Here is a 13346-nt window from a genome sequence, read left to right as displayed (position 1 = left end):
CCAAGCAAGTCCTGGTTGCTTTTAATGGGTTTTGCTCCTGCTGCCTTGCCCACCCTTACCTGATTTCCTAATTAGACTACATGTCATCAAGAGATGATCAAGACTCCTTATACATGGAGTCCCTACAGAGACTGTCTGACTGCCTTAGGCTGGAAGTTTTCAAAACTGGTTAGAAATAGTGCAGTAAAATAGATTGGAGCTCAGGAGAAAACAAAATGAATGAGCACAAAAGGAACATGGATTTTCAAGCTGTTCAGGTACTAAGATGTGGTTATAATTGTAATACTTTATTAACTTTCTTACTATACAGTGAATTTTCTTTCTTCATCATCTTTAAAGATACCTGTCTGTGTTCATTAAAGAAAGCAGACAAGCCTTTGACATGCCAAATCTGTAAAGTCTGATGAAACCAAGAAAGGTTTGGCTGATTTGCATCAAGCACAGAACATATGCAACTTAGATGGCACAAAAATACAGTGAGAGTGAAAAGGAGAAAAGGAAAATCCATAACAGCACTCTGGGACTCCAAATCCCAAGGTGTCCTTCTTCATCAGTTTAGCTGGGGTGTTTACCTGGACAATATGAACGGAGACTTTGCAGAGTCTCTTTCTGCTTGTAAACTTGTTCAAGGCTCCAGCTGAAGCAGTGAAACACTGGGTTAAAATTTACCTGATCCATAGCAATTCAGCAGCACCTGAGGGTGCCAGGCAGGCTTCAGGCTGCAGCAGACACTTGTGGGCATAGCAGACACTTGTGGGCAAAGCAGACACTTGTGGGCAAAGCAGTGGCTGGGGCACAAAGGCTTAACTTTGTGCCCCTTAACCCTCTGAGCTCTGAGGGTGGAGTGGTGATTCCAGCAACCTTCTTTCCTTCATGAGCTAGATGCTTACTGACATGGCTGAAGTTCATGAGAAATGAGTGTTTAAATAAGCACTTGTAAGCTCACACAGAGTTGGGGTGTTAGCTGGAGCCTGGTCTCGTGCTGGGTGTTGTCTGCCTCGGACACCAGACAGCACCATAGCCCTAAGGAAGAGAATGGAAACAATGAAAAGGTATCAGTTCATCTGACCATTCCTCCACAGAAATGTGCAAATGTAGGAATTCTTGAACTACAGACAATACTTTTTTGCTTAATGGCTCTGGATGGATGTTTTCTTTTTGCTTGCCACAGGTTTGTGCTGTTCCTGCCAGCCTGAACAGACCCCTGTCCCATGCTGTGGTCAGAGATAATCTCCCACAGGCTGATCTTTGTGACAGCTACTGAAAGCAGATTCTATAAAAGTGCTAGACTTGATCACCTTCCAGACAAATGAAATTAAAACACTATTGAAACTCCCTGGAAGGGAAGATGAAACTTTTTCTATTAAATTGAACTCCTTGGTCAAAGAAGTGGAGGATTCAAAGCAGATGATGTATCAGTGGTTAGAGAAGATAATTATCCTTGAGGTAGTGAGAAAAATTGGAGCAATTGAAAACTTTTACCCCAGAGAACAAAACTTTTCCTATTAGAAAATCTTTTAGAAGTGCCTTAGGGATTAGAAAAATGAAGTTCAAATACAGAATAAAGATGATCACGTGTGCTTCTCTGCACTTTGCACTCAGTGATCTTATAATACATTAATTCTTTTTGTTTATTAAATCATGCCTTAAACAATGTGGTAAGTTGCAAGCAGGGTTTTTTTCTTATGCTCTCCCTCCTGAATTAAGAAAGAATAAATAGGTTGGATTTTGCTGAGGGTGGGCATCAGAATCAGGGCCATACATACACATATGTGCAGTTTTAGTATTCTACATAGGAAGTGATCATTTCAGATATGGTCTGTATGTATGGTCCTGATTCTCTGCCCTTTGCACCAATTTTGTATTCCAGCTAAAGAGTGATGATCTCACACTGTTGGTGTCCCCTCAGGTCAGTGTGCTTGAACCTCTATTAAGTTCCCATTACTGAGGAGGAGCCTTTTTTTTTTGAATGTCTGCTCTTTCAGTTCTTTAGCTCTGCTGGTGACACCATTATGTCAAGTGGTGTCATTTGGATTGAAAGGCTATTCCTGATCAAGCCACTTTGTCCATTGGTTCCAGTTGTTCTGCATTGCATTTCCATTTTTGATCAGTTTGAGGACAAAATAATTGTCAGCTCTTCAAGAGATATCGCTGAAGGGACATTCTTGATTTTTTTGTTTTTGTTCATTTGTTTACTCCTTCTCCTCACAATTTGAAGCAAATATTAATCTCAGCATTAGGGTCTGAACAGGCAATTCAGTCATCAATACTTAAAAAAGTCCATGTGTTCTATAAGGCACATTCCTATGTCCATGTGCACGTTTTTAGCTCTAACATTCTGATTATTTTATTCTGCAGATGACAAGTGGCAATTTACTGCCTGTTCTGTCACTTTGGATCACTGGCTTAACACTAAGGAAAGACTTTTACAGTTGAGTATTAATCACCATGTTTATGAAGGCTTTAGAACCTTAAAGGAAAGCAGGAGGAATTGGGTACCTTTTGAATTTATATTTGCAGATTTGTCTAGCTCTCCACCAACAAACTGTGTTATTGACCTATGAAATGTTTGTTGCTTATTAACCTCTGCTTTTTTCTTAATGTGCTTCTGTACCAAGACTTACTACCAGGAAATAGTCCAGCTGGCAGCTGGGCTATCTGGACATTTTGTTTAGATCCAGAACTTGAGAGCCCTTTTAGGAGAATCCTGTCCTTTTATGGACCCTTACCAAGCTTTAGGGATCTGCTGACAGAGACTGTCTGTCATGTGAATTAAATAGTGTGGATTAGTTGCAGTATCTACAGAGAACTACTGACCAATCTTAATATTTGGTTGTCATGGGAAAATACAAAAAAAAAAAGATAATTATTTCATTTTCATTCCAGAGATAAGTAGGAAGGAAAAATATGATTTTGGTACTTAGTATTACAGTGAAGTTGTCAAGGTGCAATTTGCTCTCTCAAAATAAGTAGCTCCAAGTAATGTATAATAAATATGAGTATGAGCAGTGAAAGTGATGAGACCACTGCTGAATATGCTTTGCCTGAAAATTTGTTTCTCTCATGATTTCATCCTTTCACTTATAAATCACAGGATGTTTGTTCAATAGTCTCTTATTCAAGCACAAGTAGCTTATCAAATACCATACATAATGTGCCCACAAGCTGCCTGTGGTCTTTTCTGTATCTGAGGCTTAACATAAGAAATGTCAGAAGAAAAAATGCTTTACATTAAACTTGGAGCTAGAAATATAACAGGCTTTCAGTAATGATATATGATCAGAATTATGCAAAGATGATGAAAAGGTCCCAGTGGAATTCTCTTCAAAATTGCTTCCCTTTTGGGAGCATCCTATGAAACCAATTAGGAATAAACCCAAGAGGATTCTATTGAATTTGTTTCAAAGAGATATTGTATGCAATAAAGAGCAATTGCTCTTTTTGTAGGGTTTTCTTTCTTTAATCATCCTTGAGAAGATCACGGATAATTATATCTCTGCTAGCAAATCTCAGAGGCTGGTTTTAAAAATCTGCAAGAATTTCCCAGAGGAATTAATTGTTTTTGTCAGTATGATCATAGTCTTTAGGACAATTACTCATTTCTTTTGTGATACTTTTGAGGATTGAGTATTTTTGCAGAGGCTCACCAAACCCTGAGGTGGAAGAGCCATATTTTGGTTCCTTCAGAAATCCCCTTTGTGTCTACACTTGAAAAATCCCCTCTACTAGAATGTAGCCAAAGACTTTCCTGGTTAATAGACACGATGATAATGCATTACAATTTTTCTTCAATTGCTAAGACTATCTAGAATATCCCAAAATTTGTTTGTAGTTGTCCTCCTTAGTTTTCTGATACAACCAGTGTTCTCTGTCTGCTCTTTTATCAGAATTTTGCCCAGTGCAGTTCAAATCTGTGCAGAAGTAAGAGAGATGTGTTAATTAGCCCTGTGATGGGAGTGCTGTGGAGGTAACCTGGTTTGTTCCTCCAGCTCCCCACTGTGCTGTGCCATGGAGACACAGCCAGGGAGCTGAGTCCTGGGTGGATTCCCATGGGCCATCACATGGACTCAGCTGATAATTAATGGCACCTACTTCTTCTAAAATAGTGTCAGAGGGTAGAGTGGAGGCCAGAACCAGGAAGATGAATAGCTACATTTTAAAGAATATTTTGGCTTTAAACTATACAGAAAAATGTCCCTGTGCTATGTCTAATGATTCTATGCTCCTCATGGAAAATATGGTTTTATAGGGTAAAAGAATTAGATGTTTATCTGAAGGTTAATAGCTCCTATCTGGAAATTCAGCAGTTAGAAGCAGTTGCTTAAGTACTAGTAGCTCTCTGGGGAGGAGAAAGGGGGCCTTCCTGAGGCAAGCTGTCTTTTAGAAGGACAGGGTCTCTCCTGCCATCAGTTCCTGCATATTTTCCCAACTGATTCTATTTCTTTGTGTTCTGTAGATCTTTTAATATTTGCAGCTTATGAGTTCTAGTTCCTGTCTGTTAACAATAATTTCCGTGTTTCTTGTAAAAATCTGTTCTTGATATAACCTGATTTGGATAAATACACTATTAGGGGACTTCTGCCAGGTTTTGCCACGGAATAACTCGGACTTTGAGCAACCTTTATATTCATGTTCTGTTTCAGGTTACTTATTTGGAAAGCCTGAGTAACTGTGTGGGGCCACAGCTCTCTCTGCAGAGAGCAGCAGGCACAACTTTCCCAGGCATTGTGCTGGAAAAGGCTGTGAGAAGATCAGAGAAAAGAATGATAATTCTTATCTTCACTTGCTGCACCTGTTGTGAACATGTGGAATGTGTGATGGAGATTTGTTTACCAAAGGGTGATTTTTAAATTGGCCACTGTATTTGGATAGTATTTGGATTCAATTGACCAATCTGGTCTGTCTGTATCAGACTGTCTGTAAAGGACAATGAGTTTCTTAATAAGTATAATATGGTATAATAATGTGATTGATCAGCCTTCTGGAGTCAATGCTAATTATTGCCTGGTGGGGACCCATGCTATGATAACTATGGATTTAACATTGGGGGTCTCTAGAAAGAAGTAGATGAATGGAAGGCTTCATAGAGTGAGGAGCTTCTGGGATGAATAAAATTCTATCATTACAAGACTCAAACAATTGAGACTTGAAATATTTCTGGACTACCTGCCTTGCTGCTGTACAATGGGCAGAATAGTCTGCCTCTTCTTAAAGTACTTATGTAGCCAAGGAGCATGACTGGAAATACAGGTGGCATTTGTCTAATGAGAAATGGAGAATTTAAGCAGTCACGATCATAACAAATGCGTGATAGAAGGAAGTCAAAATTAGCCTCAGGTGTTAGGATCTGGTACACAAAAATGGAGCTATTTGGAAGCAAAGTATACCCAGAGTGAGTCAGGGGATACTGGGCTTTGAGCTGTTAAGGGCCAGCAATCCCTTTACAGACACAATAAAGTAGGAATGCTGTAAGTATTCTATTAAAATAGAAAATAAATCTTTTCTTGGCTCGCAAGAAGGACAGAGCTAGGTATGACTCAGAACACAATTTTCTCACATTTGTGAAAGCTGAGTAACTGGAAGCAGACCTGGCATTTCAATAACCTCCTCTTATAACTCCTTAAAAGTCAATCACAGCTCCTGTAGACTGGAGTTGCACAAAATGAGTGCACATCAACAATTGCTGGTGCCTGCCAATCCTAACCAAGCCCCATGGATGAGAGTCTCACACTGCACTAACTACTACAGTTACACATCCACTCCTTGCCACTGGCCTCCCAGACCCTGCTTGCATGATCTCCCTAACTTCTCCCTGTCCCTCCTCTCCCTCAGTATCCAAACTGCTTTTGTCTTAGATCTCTGTCGTTCTGCAAGTGCCACCTTTCACTCAAACCTCCTGCTTTGTGTGCTCTTATGGATCCAGGGTAATGCTGGGGGAAAGTGTTCCCCTTGTCCTGCTGGACATGAGAGCTCAGAACCAAATCACTTCAAGGCAAGGAGCCATTCTGTGGTAACTTCCAAAGAATGGCACCTTTTGAGCACATCTCATACCCTTATAGAGACAGAGCTCTAACACCATTTGGTTTTGCTTTGGAATAAGGGGAGATGTGAAGCCAAAATCAAGGCTCACACTTTGTCCTGGGTCTTGCTGTGAACCTTATCCCTGTGACAAGCACACGGCTGCTCCCAGTTCCAGCCAAACCTTCTCTTTGCTGTACAAAAGCAATCACTATCAAGGACTTGATGAACCAGAGCTGCCTCTCTGTCTGTAACTTAATTGATTGTCAATTTGTAGCCTTCTCAGTGAGCGTGTTTGTGAGTGAGCTCTCTTTGGGAGAGCAGGCCAGGCAGTGGTGGCCTGCCTGCGAGGCCAGGGAATGTGGCAGCACAGCTGCTTACTGTTGGGGGAGATGAAACAGGAAAGCCTTATAAATATGATTGCCTGGCAAAAGATTTTGAGAATATGGAAACTATAAGTGAGATTGAAATGAAAGCAAGCTTTGAGATCCTTTAGTCACTGAACAACTGGAAAACAATGGTGTGGCCGGCTGAGGGTGATCCCCTTTTGATGGAACAACACCCTCTGCTTGCAGGCAGGCCCAAGGGTCAGAGCAGACCCTGCCAGCTTGGCAGAAGGGGCCCAAAGAGGAGTTTGTAGGGTTTAAAATGTAACACAGTGTGGGAATGTAGTGATTCTTATAGGCTGTATGGAAATGCTATAGGATTTGTATATTGTACTAGATTGGTTAGTGAGAATCAGAATATTCAACACAGAAGAAGATTTATTGTATTGTAACGGGAACCTTGCTCTCTTGCCCTTTTATGCTCTTACCCTTTTACTCTCTTATGCTTTTGCTCTCTTTCCCTCTCATCCTCTCTCCCCCTCTCCTCTCTGGGCCTGCTCTGAGCTGTGCCTGGCAGCTCCCAGCAGGGCCCTGCACCCAGGCCCTTTGCAATGAACCCCAAATCCCAAAAGGCCCCTGCACCCAGGCCCTTTGCAATGAACCCCAAGTTCCTGCCCTGGCTGCAGAGATCTCTCGTCTCCATCTGTCCCCCCCGTGCCACCCCCCGATGCTCTTACACTTACAGTGGGGGCTGCTTGGGCAGGACACAGCCCTTCTGGATGTCTGGCTGCCATCAGGAATCCTAACAGACTGCAGGAGAGCATGGAGCACTTGGCAATGGGCAGCACTGCCCCGCTGCAGTGAAGATACCTCAGCTGCACCTGCCAGTGCAGGGCAGGTTGGAAGAACTTCTTTTAACCAGCAAGTTGTACGCTATGGCCTGTGAGTGAGGGTCTGTAGTGACACAGAGTCCCCAGGCAGGTGCAAAGGAGAGGTGCTTTATTGCAAAAACCAGGCTTTTGAAGCACTCAGGCCTTTATCAGTTACATAGCTTTAAGCCATAACAAACATATTTCAACCAACCACCACACACCACACTGTGAACACACAATGGTTCTAGAACTTTTTGATCTACCTCTAATTCAGCTGCCTCACTTTCCCACAGTCTTTTTCTACTCAGCCAAAGTAACAGGACTGAGCCATAGTTTTACAAGGCCTTCCTTTTGTAAGGTTTTACCTATATGCAACAATGGACTTTTTAAAAAATTCAGTCTGAGAATAAATGTGTATTTCAGAGCAGTCTTCATCCACCTTTTGTCTAAGCCTGAAGCAAGATAAGTTTTATTTAAAGGGAAAAAATAAAATCCATGAGGGAATTATCATTCTAAAAGAGCCACCTGTTCTGAGGTGGATATACAGTGGAAACAAATGTTGTTCTCTGTCTTGCTGACACTTCTAGGAATAAAAACATTTTTTCTGTTTGTCCTTCAGCACTTTCTTGAACTTCAGAGCCCTGTTAGTTTCAAATTCATACTTAATGAAGCATAACTTGTATTAATAGCAGCTATGAAATCTAGATAGTGTAATAGAAGTTTCAGCTGGATGCAGAATCTGACCCAAGCAGCAATGACTGGCAAAGCCCAGTTGTGATGCACTCCAGAGATTTCAATTCACTTCCTAATGACAGTGCCTGTGAATCACTGCTCACGTAAAGAGAAGCCTATTTCTGGATAAGAAAACCCCTTTACATGGGCCAAAGGATGTCTTAACAGCAATATCAGTGAGGTACAATGTGCAAATACTTTCAGAGAAGCATGCTACAGAAAATTGAAAAAAAAAATAAATCCAGTATTAAAAATCAGCCTGACAGGTTTGGGAAGCTAGGACGATATTTTCAATAGTCAACTCTTCCTTTGTGACGATATTAGAGGGACTTTTGATATCTTGGTTTTCCAGAGGCTTTTAGAAGCAGCAGTAAGCCTGAGCTAACAAGCTGTGTGAAATACAAGATGACCGTGTGGAGCTTTGCACAGAGATCCTCAACCTGACATTCCAGCTCCATCAGGCCCAGCAGCCTTGACCATCCTGTTCTGTGCTCTGCCAACACATCTGCAGGATTTCCTGGCACTGCAGGGAGGCAGTGCCCCTGTGTTTCCTTGGCAGCACACCCGAGGTGCTCAGCTCTTCCCAATCCATCTGCCTTTGTGTCTTGGGAGCTCCTTCACCTGTGGTGCTGTTTATCCACAGATAAACTGCTAAAGTGTTAATCTGACTTGATTGTGCTTGTCAGTCAGACAGGTTGAGTGCCTTACATTCCCATCTCATCTTCTGTTCCAGTAGAAACAAAGCACTTTACAGAGTTAACTAATCAATAATGAAGTGCATTAGACAAGCAACAGGTGTTTTGTTTCATCTAGTTATTGATCTTTGCTTGTTGACTGAATGAGAGCCTCAGTATAAGACCAGATACACTCTGAGTGTACTTTTTACTGAGAAATATGGGAGAAGAAGGGACAAATAGTATATAAAGAGATATAAAATCTACTAAGGCAGGTAAATCTGATGCAGTGCCCAATTTGGGTCCTCCAGGTTTTAATAGGTGAAATTTAGACACCAGGGAAACAGTGTAAATTCTGTAATTTGAAAGGGTTATGAGGGATCTTATCAAAGGGTGTAAGTATCTCAAGAGATGGTATAGAGGAGTACAAGGAGTACAATGTGAAACACAGCAGGTTCCCTTTGAATTCAGAGAACACCTTTTTACTGTGAGGGTGTTGAGCAGTGGCAAAGGCTACCCAGAAAGGGTTGTGGAGTGTGTATCCTTGGAAGTGTTCCCAAACCATCTGAACATGGCTCTGGGAAGCCTGCTGGAGGTGTAGGGGCCCTGCTGGAGCAGGGGTTTGGTCAAATGGACACCCAGAGGTCCCTTCCAGGCTCAGCCATTCTGTGAGTCTGTGCCACAGCATCACCTCCACAGCACCAGGCCAAGAGTAAAAAGATTTGGCTTTCAAACTGCAGTGTCTCACCTGAGGTAGTAATTAGTAATCATTGTGGGTCTTGAGGAATCTTTGTGTCTCTCAAATTCCCAGCTATGCCATGAAACTACTCCTGGTGTAGTTTGGTCTATGGTTTTCAGGCTTCCTTGGATTATAAACTGTTTTAATCAGTGATCAAGATGATTCCTGATCTCCACTCATGCCCATACCACATGTCTCATTAATATTATTGCAAGTTAAATGTTGCCTTTAGGAAATTACAAAATCTGTTTTTCCCAAAGAAACCAGCCTGGCATTTATTTTTTAAAGGAAAAAACCAATGTTGTAAAAAACCCCCAAAACTTTGATGAATATAGTGCTTTTCTGTGTATAAATGTCACATAAAGGGGTGTGAATTGCCACACTTTTGGCACTAACATAAACCAACCACGTCTCTTGGTCCATGGGTTTGTGCTGCAAGGGCCAATTCTCCCAGTGTAATTGAGCACACAATTGCCTTGACTGTGCAAGTAAGAAAAACCTGTTTACTTGAATGCTACATTTGAGGACTGCAACTGAATGCTGAATAATTGCATTTTAAATTTTAGAAAACTATTTGTTATTGTAACCTGATCTCCACAAAAATAAGTACAAAAGAATGCAGCAGTCCCTGTATTTAAGAGCTTTTTTTCTCTGTGATTCCACAGAGGCCAGAGAATTGGAGAATTTCCCAATACAGAGGCCAACTAGCAAAGTTACTCTTTAACCTTTATTGTTTTTAAAACTTTTATTAAGTCATGTCCAGTGTCCAAAGCAAGGCTGAGTCTTGTTCTGTAGCACTCCAGTGAGTAATTCCTTTTCTTTCCCCCCTCAAGACTCTGACTGACTCATTGTTTCTTTCTTCCTTAGTTCTCCATTTTTTCTTTCTTCCTTAGTTCTCCCTTATCCATCTCTATATTGCAGTCACACATTCATTGCTCTTGAACCTTCCTCCTCAGCTCTCACTGCTGCCAGTGCTGGGATGGCTGTGGTGAAGCTGAGTGCTCATTCTTTTTTAACCTCTAGTACTAGGGAACTGCCCAAGAACAGGTTTTCTGTCAGTTCATGGGCCAGGGTGTGTGCCTGTCCAGTGGGAATTGTTTTTCATCACACAGGGTCCCTGAAGCAGCTGGGAAACAAGGATAATGTTTCTGGGTGAGAGAGTCATGGCCAAAATATTTTCAGAGGGTGATTGTTCAAGATCGTGTGAAAATCAACCCACACTGAAGTGCCCCAAAATGCAGCCACTTCCTAAGTAGACATGGTACAAAATCCTGGCTAATTTCTTGCTCTGTCACACTTTATTGGAGATGGTGTTTAAGATTAATTTTCCCTGTGATAATTATTCCACTTAGAATGGAGGTATTGACAAAATAGTACCAAAAAAATCTGTCTTCAGTGAAAATCAGCAAGCAAAACAACTTGTGTGTATTCTAGACTTTTGAGACAGCATAAATGAAATTGATGCTTCCTACTTTAATAGGCCATTTGCATTAATAATTATTTTGGCTAAATGCCTCAGCTTTGCCTTAGCATTTACTTAAACAGCAGAGGAATGTATTCTGCAACAATACTGTGGTCTCTGAACGAGCTCTCTGAGCTACCCTAAATGTGACTGAAACCCAGCACTTTGGGAAAAATGGCACTTATTTATTGGAAAAAGAAACCTAAAAATGACAATGCTGCCATTAAATGGAAAAAATATATGGGATACAGGCTTTGAACTCAAACTTCTGGGCATAATAGTTTCAGAATTTCTACACTCCCTTCCCAATTTCAAGTCTCTCCCCAGCTCTATGTTTATTGTTGTCTTCCAAACATTTGTACTATGGGAATGCAATGCTGGTGACCGACAATTTTATCCTTAGACATAAACTCTACCTCTTACCTTTTAACTCCCTCAGAAGTATTGTAAGTTCAAAAAAGTAAATAAAAATGTTGCATTCCAGCAATCCCTTGCACAAGGCCTTGTCTCATTATTGGATCATGCTTGCAGGAAGATCACCTGTGAGTGTCAGAGCAGGCATCAACATTTAGATTTTACTTTTTAAAAGAGTGTGCTAGAAGGAGGAGCTCTGAGAGCTGTGAATTTCAGAACTCCTCTTGTTGTCCTGCCTGCACCACACTGCTTCTTACTAAGCTTGATTCTGTCCTCTCAGAAGATGTCCCCCACCAGCATTATTTACTTTTCAATTCTTGCTTGAGTAAAACTGAGATTCCCAGCATATACTGTGGAATTTTGGACCATTAGATTTAATGGATAATGAGGTAAAAGGTATTTCGAGTTCCTTAAGTATTTTTTTATGTTTTATTTTTTAATATGAAAAATTATTTGGTGTCTGAATAACTTTATCAACACTTATGTTAATATCCAACAATTGTGTAACTGTTTATTCTAATGAATTCCTCAAGGTCTCTTAGACCACTGTAAGAGCTGGTCCTAATGATCCTAAAATCAGAGACTTCTACAGCCTTTGCTAAACCATATTAGTATTAAACTTTCCCTAATAAGTAGACATGGCTATATCTATATGTACTTATCATGTATTTAAGGAGAAAATGATATTCAGTGTAAGTAATGAATTTCATTAGAACTTGATTGTCGCTGTTGCAATTATCTTCTTTCTCTGGACAGAGCCTTTCACTCTTGGGCAGTTAGAGGTCACCCTCTGGTTCAGTCTGTAAAGGAGCTGTAGGAGAACAAGATTTGCTTGTAATGGCAATATTTATGATCTGCAGTAATTGTATTTGGTTAGTCATCTTGCCCTTTAAGGTGTTATGTTGGGTGGGGCACGGACAGAGTTCATGTCGTACATGAGAAAAGATAACCAGAAAAGTTTTGTTTAGATCCACTTCATAGGTGGAAAAACTGCAATACAAAGGAGGATGCAGAATCTTATGAAGATGACAGGCAAAAAAGACAGGAAATAGAGTTTAGGTTGGCATAGTTAAGGCTCATCTCTACCCGTTCTGCCCTCTCACATTCCAAGTGTTACAATAATATATTTATTGCTGTGATCTGTTCTGTGTGGTATCATTCATGTTAATAAATCCAAGTGTCCTCCATGCTGTACTCTATAAAACATGCAGTAGAAAAGACCATTCCCAAAACCTTACAGTGTAAATTTTAACAGGCCACAACAAACAGCTAAATCTCAGACAGTGGAGAGCAATGAGACAAAGCTGAGCAGCCTGATAAGAAACAATGCCTTTTTGGGAATGTTATTCCCTAAAGAATGGCTGTTTCTATCTTGAATATTTTTACTCATGAATTGCACAGAAGAAAAATTCAGAAACTGGAAGGATTCTTTTACCCACAGAAAGGCAGACAGTGGCTGTCACTACTGAGAACTCTTCCAAATATTTAATCTACAGAGAGATTAATTATTTGTTTCTTGCTGGAGCTGCTAATAGTATAACTAATTTAGATGGTGATTCCTTCTGTCATAGATATCTGCTTGAAGGGATGAGACAGAAATGTACTGCAGTTAAATGCAGAAAGAACTCAGATACAGGAATGATGTAAAATGAGGAAGCACAACCAATCCTCTCCATAAACTAAATCGACCATCTCTTCAACACAAAAATACCTTGCTTGTTCTAAAGATATAACTGAGCTTGAGTTATCACTTTGGAACTCAGAACATCTCATTCCTGCCTATCTTATGTGAAGATACGAGCTTCACAAACAAATCCACAGCTTCTGCTCTCTTCCTTGACCACTGCACTGAAAGACAGCAAGAGCAGACAGAATCCTTCCTTTTCCTTTGAAAAAGCTGCTGGCAGAGCTAGAAAGAGCTAAAAAATAAAGCCCTGCTTACAGAGTTTTACTAATCTCAGAGACACAGCTGAACTCTTTCACTAAGTGCTAAATTTCTGAAGGTTTTGCTTATATTTCTGTGTGAACACTGTTTTAAGGGTGATGTTTGCAATAATATGCCAAAATAATTTTTTCCTCCCTTTATCTATGATTATTTTCAGGAAAGTT

At 40.6% G+C, this 13346-nt stretch overlaps 1 protein-coding gene across 2 annotated transcripts in view; it reads right to left on the bottom strand.

Moving 5' to 3' along the window:
• Window positions 1–268: 268 nt before the first annotated feature.
• Window positions 269–13346, bottom strand: part of CLSTN2 (calsyntenin 2) — a 347811-nt gene continuing 334733 nt past the window's right edge. For both annotated transcript variants that reach the window (XM_071437165.1, XM_071437166.1), the window contains exon 18: window positions 269–1023. In XM_071437165.1, coding sequence (XP_071293266.1) covers window positions 906–1023 — 118 coding nt within the window. In that variant the 3' untranslated portion in view covers window positions 269–905. The remainder of the gene's footprint in view (window positions 1024–13346) is intronic.

The sequence above is a fragment of the Agelaius tricolor genome, unplaced genomic scaffold (genome assembly GCF_023055355.1).
Source record: "Agelaius tricolor isolate 1412-34295 unplaced genomic scaffold, bAgeTri1.0.p SCAF_12, whole genome shotgun sequence".
Taxonomy (NCBI): Eukaryota; Metazoa; Chordata; class Aves; order Passeriformes; family Icteridae; genus Agelaius; species Agelaius tricolor.
The sequence above is the reverse complement of the archived record's forward strand: the minus strand, read 5'-3'. Positions and strand labels throughout refer to the sequence as shown.